Source organism: Pristiophorus japonicus, chromosome 6 (genome assembly GCF_044704955.1).
Source record: "Pristiophorus japonicus isolate sPriJap1 chromosome 6, sPriJap1.hap1, whole genome shotgun sequence".
In the NCBI taxonomy this organism is placed as follows: Eukaryota; Metazoa; Chordata; class Chondrichthyes; family Pristiophoridae; genus Pristiophorus; species Pristiophorus japonicus.
This window is the reverse complement of record NC_091982.1, coordinates 83,708,346-83,726,918: the sequence shown is the minus strand read 5'-3', so window position 1 is coordinate 83,726,918 and position 18,573 is coordinate 83,708,346. Positions and strand designations below refer to the sequence as shown.

The 18,573-nt window shown below is 46.9% G+C and overlaps 1 protein-coding gene across 1 annotated transcript in view; it reads left to right on the top strand.

Annotated features, from left to right (window-relative positions):
* Positions 1–353: 353 nt before the first annotated feature.
* Positions 354–18,573, top strand: part of pof1b (POF1B actin binding protein) — a 106,228-nt gene continuing 88,008 nt past the window's right edge. The window contains exons 1-3 of the mRNA XM_070882109.1: positions 354–447; positions 5,282–5,404; positions 17,731–17,853. Of these exons, the coding sequence (XP_070738210.1) occupies positions 5,321–5,404; positions 17,731–17,853 (207 nt within the window). The 5' untranslated portion in view covers positions 354–447; positions 5,282–5,320. The remainder of the gene's footprint in view (positions 448–5,281; positions 5,405–17,730; positions 17,854–18,573) is intronic.

The following is an 18,573-nucleotide window of genomic DNA, read 5'->3' as shown; positions in this document are numbered from 1 at the left end:
CCCCTCTCCTCTTCCCCTCTCCCTCCCTCTCCCTCTCCCTCTTCTCCTCTCCCTCTCCCTCTCCCCCTCCCTCTCCTCTTCCCTCCCTCTCCTCCTGCATGTTACTGGGGGCACCTATGATCCTGTCTGATGATGGATTATTTTATATCTTGGCTATAGGTTGTTTTGATATAGTGATGGGTTTTGTTTGTAAAAGTAACCTTTCTACACACATCAAAAATGCTGCACAATAATTTGAAAAATGTGACACTGCCATAAAATTCAACAGAGTAGAGTGTGTTCACTCTGAACTAGAAAATGTTAACGAACAATAATCTATTTGGCTGAAGTCTAAGGTGAATTTTTTGTGTGCAGGTGCAGGATGGTCAGCAACATTATCAACGGGGCAATGGTGTCATCTATGAACAGAACAGTGTGGGTCAAGTGGGACTGCCGAACCCCGCAGAGGTATGAGTGATCGTTTTACAAGAATGTCCAAACAGAACCTGTTCTTATCTTGACATTTTTATTTTTGCTATATAACTTTAAAAATGGTAGAGTGGCGGATTTAACCCGAGTTCGCTTAATGATAATTGTGCATGAGAACAAAATAAAGTTAAACCTAAGCTTATTTGTTTGAGTTTTTGTAGAATCTACTGAGGAGGTAATTCCTTAGAATATATAAAATGATCTTTTTGAAGATTTGTTTATTTTTCAAAACCACTTGTGTTTATTGCAATATAATCTTTACAACAACAGTTGTATATCTTTAATTCTGCCTAAGGGAGTGGTTATACTACATTACTATACGGAGACAAGTAACCTCAGAGTGTGAGCCACAGCTGCAAGGGAAGAGTTATATGGGGCAGTTTGCACTCTCCCCGTCATTGTAGTCATCATCATCATAGGCGGTCCCTCGTATCAAGGATGACTTGCTTCCACGCCAAAAAAGGATGAGTTCACAGGTCTTTCAATGAAGGACCTAATATTCCAGGTCCAGAACTACATGTTGAAGGGTGGAAGATGCCTGTGCATGGATTTCTTTTAACGTGTGGTGGCCGTTGCACACCAGCCACCACACAGGCTTGACAGAGCTAGGTCTTGGTCCAGTGGCAAGGAGTAACCAAGATGATTGCATGGACCTAGTGTGCACACACATTGCTGCGTGGGCTGGTCTGTACTGCCCCTGGGCCCTCGCCTCTTCTGGGCCCCGAAGTATGTGCTTATCTGCACGTGTGAAGCTTTGCTCCCCAGTGATTGTCCACAGGACAGAATGGGTGGCAGCATCACTTTCTCAATGCTGAAAACAGCTGAAGCTCCAAGAGCTCCCAACAGTTTCACAGCAGAGTGAAGTCGTACAATACTGAGTACAAAATTCAAACAGTAATACATCTTCCTTGGAAAGGGTCCCCACTGATTGGCTATAATGCTCTTGGGAATAAGTTCAGGGCGATGTTATATATGCAGACTACAGATATACTCTCTGTATAGTCACTGTATAGTTGCAAAAGATGGAGACTGGTTTACCTGATGTACTCTCAATAAGGTTTACACTGTCTATATACTTTGCTGGCATCACTGGAGGGTGCAACTGGTGGAGACCGGGGTTTCCTGCCCTGGTGGCAGAGGCTGTATAAAAGTGTAGCCATCATGTGGCTGCCTCACTCTGGAGTTACGAATAAAGGACCAAGGTCACTACAGTTTGAGTACAACACATTGCCTCGTGGAGTAGATTACAGACATAACAACTGGCAATGAGTATACGGACCTTCACACGATTATGGCTACCTTTGGCACACTAAAAGACTTTGCAGAGGGTGATGATTGGGATGCCTTCACGGAAAGGCTCGAGCAATAATTCGTGGCAAACGACCTGGCAGGGGAGAAGGACACATTGGCAGAGAAGCGCAGATACTGCTGACCAGTTGTGGGCCCAAGGTCTACCGCCTTGTCAGGGACTTGCTGGCACCCACGAAGGCCAAGGATAAGACATATGATGAGCTGACTGAACTAATTTGCAACCAACTAAAACCAAAACAGAGCATCCTCACGGCCAGGCACAGATTTTACACTCACCGCAGACCTGAGGGTGAGGAGATTGCAAAATATGCTGCCGACCTCAGAAGACTTGTGGCACTGTGTGATTTTGACACGCACCTCAACGAAGCATTGTGAGACATCTTCGTTATGGGAATTGGCCACCTTCACAAGCTATTATCTGCTGACACCACAGTCAACCTGCAGAAGGCCATCAGCATCAGTCAGGCGTTCATGACCTCGACCTGCAGCACCAAGCAAATTATTCAGCCCGTGAACTCAAACCCGGCAAGTACTGTACACAGAATGGTGCCTTTCACAGGCAAGACTGTAGAATGTGGCTCTGCCCAGGACAGAGAGCACAGACCTCAGGGTTCCAGAACTCAGAGTCCGCTAAGGGGTGCTAATCGAATAGCATCATGCTGGCGTTGCGGAAGAAACCATAGGATGCACCAGTGTCGGTTTGCTGAGTACGTATGCAAAACTTGTAACACGAAGGACCACCTCCAGCGTATGTGTAAAAGAAATACGACTCACCGTCTAGCAGAGGAGTCGGTGGGGGGTATGATGATTTGGCCAGAGAGACAGCTCAGCCCCAAGAAGAAGTTTATGGAGTGTATACCTGCACCACCGATTGTACTCCAGTGAAGATGGAAGTTGAGATAAATGGCGTTCCAGTCTTCATAGAAGTGGACACGGGAGTGAGCCAGTCAGTGATGAGCCAGGTTGCCTTTGAGAGGCTATGGAATGAAAAATGACCCGAGCTGGTTCCAGTACAAGAAAAGTTGCGCACCTACACCAAGGAGCTGATCCCAGTCCTTGGTAGTGCGGATGTAAGTGTAATCCATAATGATGTGGTGCACAAGTTACCTCTGTGGATTGTTGCAGGTAATGGTCCAACACTACTTGGAAGAAGGTGGATGGGGAAGATCCAGTGGAAATGGGAAGACCTCTTCACTCCGCGTGCTCAGAGGCAGAGCAAAACCTCACCTTCGCTTGGGCCAGGCACTAGAGAACAGATCAGCGCAGCACCAGAAGCACAGACCGTCCATCACGACTGGTGGCAATGATCCGACCGGAACGAACTAAAAGCACCTTCCTGGCTCCAGTGGCAGGACTCCTGGGGAGGAAGATCGAATTCACAGGCACTCTTCCAGCTTTTGTGGCAGAATCGCAGGAGAGAAGGATTAAGGCAGTCGACCTCGAGGACAGAGGCATATGACGTCCCTGCTGCAGCGAGGTGCAGCGTGGCTGAAAAAAAAGATGGCCATGTCAATATCACGAGGTGCAATGCTGAGGGACCAATACGTGGTGTCTAACAAAGGATTTGATTGGGATAAAGCCAGCAATGAACCGAACTTAAAGAGACATTGTATGCATTGCAATCAATGTAACAAACCGATTAAGATTGTGAACAAAATATTGTTGCGAGATGTCGAGAATAGAGTGTCCCCAAAAGTAGCAAGCGAGTGAATTCGGGAGGGTGAAAGCACTGATCCTGATACCCTGCCCTAGGTCTATCTCATGCTGCAGGCACCCGATGGCACCATTCGCCACGGACCTGGAAACGAAAACGGCGTCAATACGTGTAGTCGGCCGCCGTTGCCCACCACCCGGGTGGAGACGGCGCAGCCCCCAGACCCAGTCGCTACCTCGGCCATGTCCGGGAGTGAAAGGTCAGAACCAACCAGTTCCCCAAACGGAACCTGGAACAGCCAGTTTCCCAAGAACATTAGAAAGCAGGCAGAGGATTCTGCAGCCCTCAAAGGAGGACAGGGAGACCATACACATCTGTGGCTCTGCCCACCACTAGGCAACGGCAAAGGCCCCCAGTCCTGGCAAGGTGAGCGAACCAAGCCCACCCCTCTAGCAGGGAGCACAGCGCCTTCATCAGACGACTAGGACCCTGTCCGGTTGTTCTGGAGCCAGCGTCCTCGCATACCTGTACTGCTACCTCAGTACTGACCATGATTGAACCATGAATGCAATCAACCCAATCTTGGCGCATGACCGTAAAACATAACTAATGTAAGTCACTGAACCAAGGTGTCACGATACAAACTGTGTCTGATCTTGCTGTGGGTGGTGGGTGGGGTTGGAAATGGATGTATGTAGCCATGGACACACACATGGATCACACCCAGAACCCACTGGAACCTCCACTGCATCATCGAACCATCCAAACTGGTAACCACTACCCAATGTTGTGACAAAGGAACTTGGGGGTTAACAGGAAGAGAGCCAAGCTAAAGAACAGCCAAGGTGCAAGGGCTATTGGCACTCAAGTCGCGGGAGAGCTAAGCCAGAGCACATAGTGCAAAGGTAATTGGCACAAAGGACTTGGGGGAGAGTGATGTTATATATGCAGACTATAGATATACTCTCTGTGTTGTCACTGTATAGTTGCATAAGATGGAGACTTGTTTACCCTCTCAATAAGGTTTCCACTGTGTATATACTATGCTGGCACCACTAGAGGGTGCAACTGCTGGAGACCAGGGTTGCCTGCCCTGGTGGCAGGGGCTATATAAAAGGGTAGTCACCAAGCGGCTGCCTCACTCTGGAGTTACAAATAAAGAACCAAGATCACTACAGTTTGAGTACAGCACATTGCCTCGTGGAGTCATTCATAAGTACATAAGTACCGGCATGAGTCCAGAATTATCTTACCAGTACCATGCTTGGGCTTCAAGATTCAGTTGTTTTAAGAACTTTACCAACTGTTTATAGTTCACACATCAAAATCCATGGAATCATAAGCAGCCAGTGGATATCTGACCACGTGAATTCACACTGCTGCCTACTCCCATTGGGAGAATGCCAGTGGACACATTATATTGTATGTCCATTTATAAAAGTTGACAAAAAATTATTTGTAACCAATGTGGCTTCTAAACAAAAAGTTGAATCATCAGATTAATTCATTTGCAACCACTGTTATGTTCTTTTTACTAATGTGGTTACACTTGCATTAAAGCATGAGAAAAGACTTATCCCTCCATTATGTTTGTAATCATTGCACAATCCGTGGGTCCATTTATTAGCTGTGAAGTGCTTTTGGGACATCCTGAGGATATGAAAAACTCTATATAAATGTAATTTATTTATTTTGTTTTCAAAAATGTTTTCTTTGTTTTGATTGGGTGATGCGTCATGGTGTGTGCATGTCTGGGCTGCTGAAGCCTTGGCTGTGCTGTGGGTGCGTAGGTGGTTTCAGTTCATCACTTTAAAATCTTGCCTAAACTACCATTTGTTTGTGGTACAGATACAGAACAGACAGCATCAATATGTACTGGCTCAAAGCATGAAAGGATTAAATATTCCGAACGATTCTGAAGTCATAGTGCATAAAACCTATGTGACATTTGATCCAACCACTCCTGTACAGGTATGAATTATCATGATGCGATTGTCAATTTTATAACCATATCAGGGCATAACCTTTTTTATATTCTCTTAGAAATTGAAGAAGTAATAAAATAGCAGAATTAATTCCAATAAATGTAATTTCCATTCGCTTGTATCTTTTATAATAAAGTTGAATCATTAGGTTAATTCATTTGTAACCATTGTAAGGCAGATTGGCCTATTGAAACTTGTCCCTCTAATTGTGCTCAATTTGGAGCCTGTGGGTCGACTGGGCTTCTGTTGCTGTCTCCAGGAAGATTGAAGTCAGTCCCTCTTTTTCTCCCCATTGCATTTTTGTTCCCACCAACCAGCTGATGTCCTCATCAAGACTGTTGATTTTGGTGAGGTTTTTTGTCATATGAATGAAACCCTTTTGACTGGACAAAATATATTTGTATACAAAGAGCAACAGACAATGGGGGCAAAATTCGATAGCACCCCATCCGCTAACTTTTAAAAGGTTGAAAAGTTAGCACCAAGCACAAACGATTCTGAACCAGTGTTAAATTGGGCTTTAGCATCCCTGGAAGAAGGGGGGCGTAAATGAGGTGCTAATAGCCTCAGTGGGGTGGTGCAGGGGGGCTAATCACAGAGCACTAATCAATTTCAGCTGACTTGTATTCAGCAATCATCCTTCAATCCTGCACACTGGTTGATTCCAGCTCTTAAAGGGGAGGTACTATCAAGCTGCAGTTGCTCATTTTCAGAATTGCTACGCTTGAGTGAGATCTGTGAACGACTGAGAGAACTTTGTCGGATGGCTGGTGGAAATCCTGCTGTAAGGGATAGGGCCAGGTGTTTCAACGACATGGCATTGAAGATACTGGTGGGGGCAGTGGAGCGAAGGAGGGAATCGCTGTTCCCTGCATCTGGATGGAGGCCATCAGCACGGGTCTTCAGGGCTATATGGAGAGAGCTGGCCGAGGAGGTGTCGGCCAGCACTGTTGTTGATCGAACTCTGACACAGTGTCGCAAGAAGTACAACGACCTCAGTTAGGTGGTCCCGGTGAGTACATGCTTCTACACCACCTATATACCAGCCACTGAACCTCTGTCTGTGCACACTGAGCAAACCACCACTCAACCACCAAACATATGCAGCTACTCAGACTTGCATCCTCCTCTCATGCCTTCCCTACGTTCACAGCTATCTTCCACATACATGGCTGGACTTGTACTCGCAAGTTCACTTCTTTTGCGGGCCAAGATGGCACATAACAGGAAAGAGCAGCAGAGGACTGGCGGGGTTGAACCTGAACTGCGTGAGCTAAGTGACCTTAAGGAGTGAGTGCTGTGGCTCATTGGCCCATGGGTGGTGGGTGCCATAGCCGGTGATGATGTCTGCCCTGCTGGGGACATCAGTATCTTTAACTCCTCTCCTTTTCTCATCCCACTTTCCCGTCACACCAAAAGGCTTTATCGCTTTCTAGCTTCTGATACTGTCTGCCTTCGTTGCTTCATTCCTGCTCCCCTGCCCTCACCTTAACATGAGTCTTGCGCCATTTATGCTTTCAGATAATCAGCAAGCAGTTGTGCAGCCTGTACCTGAGCCAGCACCTCCCCCCCCCCCCCCCCCCCCCCCCCCCCCCCAGTACATTCAGGAGGTGGAAGAGGAAGAGGACTCAAGCACTGCATCATTGCGCATCTCACCCACAGGCACCAGCTCAGAGATTGACACTACGTGGTCCTTCGAGGTTAGCTTAGCAGAGGGGTCTGCACTGGGTGATGCACTGGGGCCTAACGGGCTGCAGCAAGATCAAGGGGAAAGAGTACCTCGGGAGCTAGCTCTGCTGCAAAGGAGTCAGATGAGGACATCGATGGGGAGGCAGTCACAAGAAAGGTGATGGCTGTAAACTCTGACATGATGGGTGCAATGGCAAGGGTACCTGAGAGCCTCTCCGCTATGGTAAGGAGCATGAAGGAATCCGCCTCCAGCATTGCACAGAGCTCTGCGCACACCATGGAGCCCATCATTTCCAGTCTGCAGACAATGGTGGACTCCCAGAGAGACCGTGCAGATTCAGACCTCATCAGCGATGTGGCAGCTTCCATTGCAGCACTGGCAGAAGCAACACAACGTCTTGGTGCTGTAATGCAAACAGTGGTTGGTGGCATTGAATCTCAGACTGCTCTCATGCAGTCTCAGCTGGATGCCATGCAATGTCTTGGTGCTGTCATGCAGTCAATGACAGCTGGCATCGAATCTCAGACTGCTCTCATGCAATCGCAACTGGATGCCACATGCACTCTGACTGCTGCCATTGCCGCTGGGTCCACCACAGTCCACCGGGGATTGCTGAGGTGCTTCCCCAGTGGAGTTGCAGTCGAGTGGATCAGTGGAGCACGATGACAGCATTCCTGATCCCATCACTGCTACCCCGCCATTGCACTTGTCGCTGCCTGTCACCCAGCCAGCCCAGACTGCCGCCGCCCAGCCTGAGCAGTCTACACCCAGGCCTTGCAGGCCCAGAGCTGGTCGAGGGCGTCCTGCATGGCCATCTGTAATCTCTGGCCCTAACACACAGCAGTCTTCCACCAGCCGTGTTGCAGCCACAGGGGACATACTGCGGAGGTGCTGTAGAATAGTTAACAAAAGAGGGGATATAAGGAAATGCACAAGAGTGATTCTTAAATACATTTGTTCTTTATGATAACCTTAAATGTTATGACAAATTTTAATTGGAATATTTTATCTTTGCTGGTGCCTCTCATTTCAGTTTTGGGGCTTTGGTATGGAAGGGCAAATTGATGTGGTGATGGAACTGGGAAGTGGGATGGAATTCACTGGAACTGAAGTCTGATGTGTATCCAGGATTGTTTCTTTGAACAGTATGTTGCAGAACAAACCAGGGAGCAGGCTATTTTAGATCTGGTACTGTGTAATGAGACAGGATTAATAAATGATCTCCTTGTAAAGGATCGTCTAGGAAAGAGTGATCATAGCATGGTTGAGTTTCAAATTCAGTTGTAGGGTGACAAAGTTGGATCTCAAACCAGTGTCCTAAGCTTAAATAAAGGAGACTACAAAGGTATGAGGGCAGAGTTGGCTAAAGTGAACTGGGAAAATACATTAACGTGTGGGACGGTTGATGAGCAGTGGTGGACACTTAAGGAAGGAGATATTTCATAACTCTCAACAAAAATATATTCCAATGAGAAGGAAAGACTAAAAGAAGGGATAACCATCCGTGGCTAACTAAGGAAATAAAGGATGGTATCAAATTGAAAACAATGGCCTACAAAGTGATCAAGATTAGTGGGAGGCCAGAGAATTGGGAAACTTTTAAAAACCAGCAAAGAACGACTAAAACAATTATAAAGAGCGAAGATAGATTTTGAAAGTAAGCTAGCAAAAAATATAAAAACAGATAGTAAGCATTTCTACAGTTATATAAAAAGGAAGAGACTGGTGTTAAAGTAATTGTTGGTTCATTAGAGGATGAGACTGGAGAAGTAATAATGTGGAATAGGGAAATGGCAGAGACTTTGAACAAATATTTTGTATCAGTCTTCATGGTAAACAACACTCAAAATATCCCAATAATGGATAATCAAGGGGCTATAGGGAGGGAGAAACTTAAAACAATCACCATCACTAAAGAAGAAGTACTCGGTAAAATAATGGGACTAAAGGTGGACAAGGCCACTGGACATGATGGCTTGCATCCTAAGGTCTTAAAAGAAGTGGCTGCAGAGACAGTGAATGCATTGGTTGTAATCTACCAAAATTCCCTAGATTCTGGGGAGGTCCCAGCAGATTGGAAAACTGCAAATGTAACGCCCCTATTTTTTTTTAAAAAAGGAGGCAGACAGAAAGCAGGAAACTGTAGACCAGTTAGCCTAACATCTGTCGTTGGGAAAATGCTGGAGTCCATTATTAAGGAAACAGTAGTAGGACATTTGGAAAAGCATGGTTCAATCAAGCAGAGTCAACATGGCTTTATGAAAGAGAAATCATGTTTGACACACTTTCTGGAGTTCTTTGAGGATGTAACGAGTAGGGTGGATAAGGGGGAACCAGTGGATGTGGTGTATTTGGATTTCCAGAAGGCATTCCATAAGGTGCCACATAAAAGGTTACTACACAAGATAAAAGTTCACTGGGTTGGGGGCATGGATAGAGGATTGGCTAACTAACAGAGAACAGAGAGTCAGGATAAATGGGTCATTTTCCAGTTGGCAAATAGTAACCAGTGGGGTGCTGCAGGGATCAGTGCTGGAGCCTCAATTATTTACAATTTATATTAATAATTTGGATGAAGGGACCGAGTGTAATGTAGCCAAGTTTGCTGATAGAAAGATGGGTGGGAAAGCAAGTTGTGAGGAGGACACAGAAATTCTGCAAAGGGATATAGACAGGCTAAGTGAGTGGGCAAAAATTTGGCAGATGGAGTATAATGTGGGAAAGTGTGAGGTTATCCACTTTGGCAGAAAAAATAAAAAAGCAAATTATTATTTAAATGGAGAAAAATGACAATGCTGCAGTACAGAGGTCCTTGTGCATGAAACACAAAAAGTTAGTATGCAGATACAGCAAGTAATCAGGAAGGCAAATGCAATGTTGGCCTTTATTGCAAGGGGGATGGAATATAAAAGCAGAGAAGTCCTGCTACAACTGGAGTGCTGCGTACAGTTTTGGTCTCCTTATTTAAGGAAGGATATACCTGCATTCGGGGCTGTTCAGAGAAGGTTCGCTAGGTTGATTCCGGAGATGAGGTTGTTGACATGAAGATAGGTTGAGCAGGTTGGGCCTATACACATTGGAGTTGCGAAGAATGAGAGGTGATCTTATCGAAACATGTAAGATAATGAGGGGGCTCGACAAGGTAGATGCAGAGAGGATGTTTCCACTCATGGGGGAATCTAGAACTATTGGGCATAGTTTCAGAATAAGGGGATGCCCATTTAAAACTGATGAGGAGGAATTTCTTCTCTGAGGGTTGTAAGTCTGAGGAATACTCTGCCCCAAGAGAGCTGTAGAGGTTGGGTCTTTGAATATATTTAAGGTGGAGATAGACAGATTTTTGAATGATGAGAGTTAAGGGTTATGGGGAGTGGGCGGGGAAATGGAGTTGAGGCCAAGATCAGATCAGCCATGATCGTGTTTGTTGTGTATCTGTAAACCATGCACTCCCATGTTCCGCCACCAGGGAGCGCATCCCCTGAAGTCCCAAGGGATCCCAGCATCCCTTGGGAGCTCTGTATATAAGCCGGCCCCTAAGGCCTGTTCCTTACTCTGGAGTGTCTTATTAAAGACTGAGGTCATTGTTACTTTAACCTCCCTGTGTGCAGTCTCATCTGTGTTAGGAACACAATAACTGGCGACGAGTATACGAATCCAACGCAAAGATGCAGCAAACTTGGGCATCCTGGAGAAGTTCTCGGAGGGTGAGGACTGGGAAGCCTATGTCGAACGGCTAGACCAGTACTTTGTAGCCAATGAGCTGGATGGAGAAGGAAGCGCTGCAAAAAGGAGAGCGGTTCTGCTCATGGTCTGCGGGGCACCGACCTACAGCCTCATGAAGAATCTTCTGGCTCCGGTGAAACCCACAGATAAGTCATATGAGGAGCTGTGTACACTGGCTCAGGAGCATCTTAACCCGAGGTAGAGTGTGCTGCTGGCGAGATATCAGTTCTACACGTGCCAGCGATCTGAAGATCAGGAAGTGGCGAGCTACGTCGCTGAGCTAAGGTGACGTGCAGGGCAATGTGAGTTTGATGGCTACCTGGAGCAAATGCTCAGACTTTTTTTATACTGGGCATTGGTCACGTGACCATCCTACAAAAACTTTTGACTAGAGACACCAACCCTCAGTAAGGCCATTGCAATAGCACAGGCGTTTATGCACACCAGTGATGACATCAAACAAATCTCTCAGCACACAAGTGCTAGCAATATTCATAAATTATCTGGAACTATGTTTGCGAGCAGAAACCACGAGTCTGCAACTGCCAGCAGGCCTCCGATGACCCAGATGACTGAGTCTGCAACAAAGGATGAATGCAAGGCAATTCACACCTTGTTGGCGTTGTGGAGGCTTCCATTCAACCTATTCATGCCGCTTCAAAACCTGCTAACCACCATGTGGCAGAGGAAGATCGGTCCATGGTGGATCAAAGCAATTTCAAGCCTCAAAGAGGAGGCAAATGCTGAAGTACACAGGGTGCACACATTTTCGACAAAATGTCCACTTATAATGCTAAACGTAAAATTGAATGGCTTACCCGTAGCCATGGAACCAGCCAATCCATCATCAGTAAAAAGATGTTTGATAGACTGTGGTGCAACAAGACACTCAGACCAGCCCTGAGCCCCATCCACACGAAACTGAGCATGTATACCAAAGATCTCATCACTGTCCTGGGCAGCGCCATGGTCAAGGTCACCTACGAGGGCACGGTGCACGAACTGCCACTCTGGATTGTCCTGGGCGATGGCCCCACACTGCTTGGAAGGAGCTGGCTGGGCAAAATCCACTGGAACTGGGATGACATCCGAGCGCTATCACATGTCGATGAGGCCTCATGTACCCAGGTTCTTAACAAATTTCCTTCCCTTTTTGAGCCAGGCATTGGAAACTTTTCCGGGATGAAGGTGCGGATCCATTTGGTCCCAGAGGCACGACCCATTCACCACAAGGCGCGAGCGGTACCTCACATGATGAGCGAGAGAGTGGAAATCGAGCTGGGCAGGCTGCAACGCAAGGCATCATCTCCCCAGTGGAATTCGGCGAGTGGGCCAGCCCGATTGTTCCAGTACTCAAAAGTGATGGCACGGTCAGGATTTGCGGTGATTATAAAGTAATTATTAATCATTTCGCGCTACAGGACCAATACCCGCTACCTAAGGCAGATGACCTATTTGCAACGCTGGCAGGAGGCAAGACGTTTACCAAGCTCGACCTGACTTCAGCCTACATAACGCAGGAGCTGGAGGAGTCTTCGAAGGGCCTCACCTGCAAGAACATGCACAAGGGACTATTCATCTACAACAGATGCCCGTTTGGAATTCGATCGGCTGCAGCGATATTCCAGAGAAACATGGAGAGCCCACTCAAGTCGGTACCACGCACGGTGGTTTTTCAGAACAACATATTGGTCACAGGTCGGGACACCGTCGAGCACCTACAAAACCTGGAGGAGGTCCTCCAGCGACTGGATCGCGTAGGACTGCGGCTGAAGAGGTCAAAATGCGTCTTCATGGCAAAAGGAATGGAATTTTTGGGGAGAAAGATTGCGGCGGACAGCATTCGGCCCACAGACGCCAAGACAGAGGCTATCAGGAACGCGCCCAGGCCACAGAACATCACGGAGCTGCGGTCGTTCCTGGGACTCCTCAGCTATTTTGGTAACTTCCTACCGGGGTTAAGCACCCTCTTAGAGCCCCTACATGTGTTATTGCGTAAAGGTGAGAACTGGGAATGGGAAAAAAACAAGTAATTGCTTTTGAGAAAGCCAGAACATTTTATGCTCCAACAAACTGCTTGTATTGTATAATCCGTGTAAAAGACTTGTGCTAGCATGTGATGCATCGTCGTACGGAGTCTGGTATGTATTACAATAAGCTAACGTTGCGGGGAAGTTGCAACCTGTCGCCTATGCTTCCAGGAGCTTGTCTAAGGCCGAGAGGGCCTACAGCATGATTGAGAAAGAGGCATTAGCGTGTGTGTTCGGGGTAATGAAAATGCATCAGTACCTGTTTGGCCTCAAATTTGAGCTGGAAACCGATCACAAGCCCCTCATCCCTGTTTGCTGAAAACAAGGGGATAAATACTAATGCCTCAGCGTGAGTACCCACCTTTGTATGCGGGCTATCAGCGTATAACTATACCATCCGCCACAGGCCAGGCACTGAGAACTGTGCAGATACTCTCAGTCAGTTACCATTGCCCACCACGGGTGGAAATGGCGCAGCCTGCAAACTTGTTGATGGTGGCGCAGCCCGCAGACTTGTTGATGGTCATGGAAGCGTTTGAAAATGATAAATCACCTGTCACGCCCCGCCAGATTAGGACTTGGACCAGCCAAGATCTTCTGCTGTCCCGAGTAAAAAAAAAACTGTGTACTGCAAGGGAGCTGGGCCAGCATCCCCGTTGAAATGCAAGATCTAATCAAGCCGTTCCAGCTGCGAAAGGCCGAGCTGTCCAATCAGGCAGGCTGCCTGTTGTGGGGTAACCGCGTAGTGCTACCCAAAAAGGGCAGGGAGACGTTCATCTCAGATCTCCACAGCACACACCCAGGTATAGTAATGAGAGCGATAGCCAAATCCCACGTGTGGTGGCCCGGTATCGACACTGACTTAGAGTCCTGTGTACAGCAATGCAGCGTGTGTGCTCCGTTGAGCAACGCGCCCAGAGAGGCACGACTAAGTTTGTGGTCCTGGCCCTCCAGACCATGGTCAAGAATCCATGTCGACTATGCGGGCCCGTTTCTCGGTAAAATGTTCTTGGTGGCGGTGGATGCTTTTTCCAAATGGGTTGAAAGTGAAATAATGTCGGGAAGCCCCGTCACCATCACCATTGAAAGCCTGAGGGCCATGTTTGCCACCCACAGCCTGCCTGACATACTGGTCAGTGACAATGGGCCATGTTTTAAAGAATTCATGACCCGCAATGGGATCAAACATGTCACCTCGGCCCAGTTTAAACCAGCCTCCAATGGGCAGGCAGAACTGGCAATACAAACAATCAAACAGAGCCTCAAACAAGTCACAGAATGCTCACTCCAAACCCACCTGTCCCGAGTACTGCTCAGCTACCACACGAGACCCCACTCACTCACAGGGATGCCCCCGGCTGAGCTACTCATGAAAAGGACACTTAAAATCAGACTCTCGCTGGTTCACCCCAACCTGCATGATCAGGTAGAGAGCAGGCGGCAGCAACAGAATGTAAATGATGGTCGCGCCACTGTCACGGGAAATTGATCTGAATGACCCTGTGTATGTGCTAAACTATAGACATGGTCCCAAGTGGATCGCGGGTACGGTGATAGCAAAAGAAGGGAGTAGGGTGTTTGTAGTCAAACTAGACAATGGACAAATTTGCAGAAAGCACCTGGACCAAACGAGGCTGCGGTTCACAGACTATCCTGAACAACCCACAGCAGACACCAACTTTTTCGAGCCCACAACACATACCCAAAGGATCAACGACACCACGCCGGACCAGGAAATCGAACCCATCACGCCCTACAGCCCAGCAAGGCCAGGCTCATACAGCAGCTCTGCAGGGCCAACAACACGCCAGCCCAGTGTGGGCACAGCCAACACACCAGAACAGACATTTGTACCAAGGCGGTCCACCAGGGAGAGAAAGGCTCCCGACCGCCTCACCTTGTAAATATTTTTCACTTTCACTTTGGGGTGAGTGATGTTGTGTATCTGTAAAGCATGCACTCTCATGTTCTGCCACCAGGGAGCGCATCCCCTGAAGTCCCAAGAGATCCCAGCATCCCTTGGGAGCACTGTATGGAAGCCGGCCCCTAAGACCTGTTCCTCACTCTGGAGTGTCTTATTAAAGACTGAGGTCACTGTTATTTTAACCTCCCTGTGTGCAGTTCATCTGTGTTAGGAACACAATAGTGTTGAATGGTGGAGCAAGCTCGAGGGGCCAGTTGGCCTACTCCTGCTCCTATTTCTTATGTTCTAAGACGGTCAAGAATTACCCTTTCAGAATTGCACTTGTTTGCCTGCCTCCTTCATTGCTGGTATTGCTGCTCCTGCACCTCTTTTTCTTTGTCCTCATCCTCATCCTCATCCTCTTCCTGAGGTGCTGCTGTTAAGTCTGGTGGCAATGGCTGCGCCCTCATACTGGCCAAGTTGTGCAGTACACAGCAGACGATGACGAATAGGGACACATGCTCAGGTGAGTACTGGAGGACTCCTCCCAAGCGGTCAAGGCAGCAGAACCATTGCTTGAGCCCTCTGATGGTCTGCTCAATGATGTTCCTGGCAGCGGCATGTCTCTCTAGGCCGGAGCGTTGGGGTTGCAGAGAGGTCATAAGCCAGGTGGAGAGCGGATAGCCCTGGTCTCCGAGCAGCCAGCTGCGAGCTTGATGTGGTGACTGGAAGAGAGCTGGCACTCCGGTCTGGAGCAGAACGAATGCATCGTGGCTGCTGCCAGGATAGCAGGCATTGTCGGTGAGGATTTGTCGTGTGTGGTCGCACACCGACTGCACAGTAAGTGGTAGCCTTTGCAGTTATGGAATACCTCAGGATTGTTGTGCGGTGCTCTCAAAGCGCCGTGGGTGCAGTCAATGGCGCCCTGCACTATAGGGAAGCCCACTAACCTGGTAAAGTCACATGCACGCTGCAGCTGCTTCTCTCTGATCATGGGGAAGGAAATGTATTCCCTTCTCCTTCTGTACAGAGCATCTGTGGCATTGCAGATGCAGGAATGGATGGCAAATTGGGAGATGTTGGAGATGTCTCCTGTTGCTCACTGGAAGGATCCATTGGCATAGAAATTGAGCGCGATGGTGACCTTGATTGCCACTGAGAGCCGTCCTCACCCTGGTCTGAGGCTCGAGGTCTGGGTGCAGGAGGTGGCAGAGCTCTGTGACCAGGTCCTTCCTGAAATGCAGCCTTCGAACACACTGTGCCTCAGTGAAATTGATGTAGGAGAACTGCTGCCAGAATATCCTGGGAGGGTAAGGTCTCCTGTTGCCAGCCCTGTTGAGCCTCCTCTCTCTGGCCACATTTTGTTGTCCTTCTCCCTACCTTTCTCTCTGCCTTTCTCACTGCCTTTTGCCCTCTATTTCTCTCAGCCTTTCTCTCTATCTAAGTTGCCTCTGACGGTGACATCGGAGCATGAGGTCAAGTGCCAATGCAGCCCCCATGAAACAATATAAATGTTGTCGTTTCAAATCTGCCCTCAATGAAACACATGAATGGTTAAAAGGCAGAACACACCTTCAACTGAAAATTGCTCACAACAGCCAGTCTGCCTATGTGTTAGTATGCTGCGTCAGTAATGGTCGACAAAAATGTTTTCTAAAGATAGCATCTTTTTAAATAGTGCTCCTCCAGCTGACTGAAACTCAACGCTGAAGCTGTCGTCAGCGCCAGGCATTAAGTTAGGGGGCGTGACCTGATTTAGCTTCCAGGGCTGTAACAGGACGCTGCGCTCGGCGATGACGTCATCATCGCTGGGCGCAGCCGAGCGGGGTGCTACCTGTTGGCGCCTTCACAAACCCCCGCCCAATTTAGCAGGAGGCGTTGTTCTTGCTGCACCCGGGTGAAAACTCATTTACACCCCATTAGTGCCCCCCCAACGGGCGCCAACGGGAGGCGCAAAGTGCCCATATTTCACCCGCAATGATTTTAGACCAGTCTGCAAAAGAGTAAATGCCCCTTAAGATAAAATTTGTTAATTCCAAAACCAGCGTCTCTTTTTTTTATTAGTGCAATAAAGAATATATTCTAAACTCTTTTAAAAACCACATGCTGTCCTATAATTTGACCATATTATATTTAGTTTTCTCTTCTCCAATATGTTCATAAATTAACTGCAATTTAGATGGCTATTGTTTTATTCAGATTTAGATAAGGGGAGCTGTTTAAAAAAATCAACATTTACACACTACAGTAGTTCAATACAAAATCATTCAGGCAATTGCTGGGGTGTCTGATCTATTTCACTATCATTTTATAGAAGTTGAATAGTCTATTAATTGACCCTAGTAATCAAAAATGCCTGTGGATTGAGAAGATTTTGTTCAATGGATTAAGAGTACAGGCGGTTCCTATCTTTAATTTTCAGGGGTTCAGTCCTTGAAAACTGGTATGACAAATAATACAGTATGGGATATTGAGTTTGGATTTAAGACACATTGGGGGTCATTTTTACCTTCAGTGCCTAGACAGTAACCTGGCAGAGTGGATTACCTGTCCATTGTAGAACCCATTGTATAAAGCAGGTGGATTTTAGAATGGGCAGAGGAATCTGTTTCGCCAGATGTTACCATGCAGGTAATGAAGGTGAAGATGACACTCAGTATCCGGATAGGTTTGAGGAGGTTTAACCTTCTAGCTTATCTATACTGTACTGGATCTGGAAGTGTTCAGTGCTAACATCGGGAGGCCGATGTGGGGGAAATTGTCAGCAACCGTATCCCTAAATTTGAGCATGATTTAAAAAAAAACCCTCAAGTTTTTTGAACAAGTTAATCACGCAAATTGAATTTTAAATATTCGTTAATAGTGAAGTTTACAAGGTGGATGTTGTCTGCGATGGCGAGTTCTGTCTTTTGAAGCCACCCTGGGATGATGAAGTCAATCCTAACTAGCACTTACTTCTGTTACAGACATACAACAACACACAGGATTTCCAATGGTGTCCGAGTCAGAGCACGGGATGCTCGCAAACTAACTGGAAAAATGTCCACAGTCAGCAAAGCCACATAATAAATGTGCAGAGTCCTGTACAGGTACAAATGACTACCTGATTTCAAGTTTTTTAACAATGTAGTTTTTCATGCTAGTTGGTGAGAATTTTAAAGACTATCGTCGTATTGTAATTGACTTCGATAAGAGTAATAGAGGCCCCCATTGGTTATCTCCATGTTTACATGACTAATGCATTCTGGCTGCAAATTGGCAGCAATGAATAAAATAAGAGATTAGAGGTCGGTGAGTAGGCGCACTGCTTGATAATTGTGGATTTCCTTTGATTTGGTGCGGCTAGGTTGGAGCTTTCTCTTCTTGAGGCCAGCTCTGAAGTAAGGACCTGTGACATCCTCCGCTTTGTGAAAATTGATGCACTGAAATTAATGAGCAAAACCTTGCTTCAGTTCACATTATTTCTTTTGTTGGATGTGGCTTCACCAAAAATCCAGACTAAGATAACTAATTCAATGTCACATTCTCCTCAATGTGACTTAATTTGCATAGTTTTAGTATAAATAACCTGGGTCAGTGTTTTCTATTCATAAGCTGAATGCATTTAAAACCTCTTTACCAAATATGATTGTTTTTTGTACTTTGTTTAGAAATGGGACAGCATATTCATGTTATGAGTTTCAAATCGAATAAAATTATTTTATGGAAAAGTTTTGAGCAACCTGTTAACTTGAAAAACAAAATTAAAATCCAACAAATGAATTGTAAAATGACAAAATTGATGCAACCAGTGGCTACTAGTTTGGTGC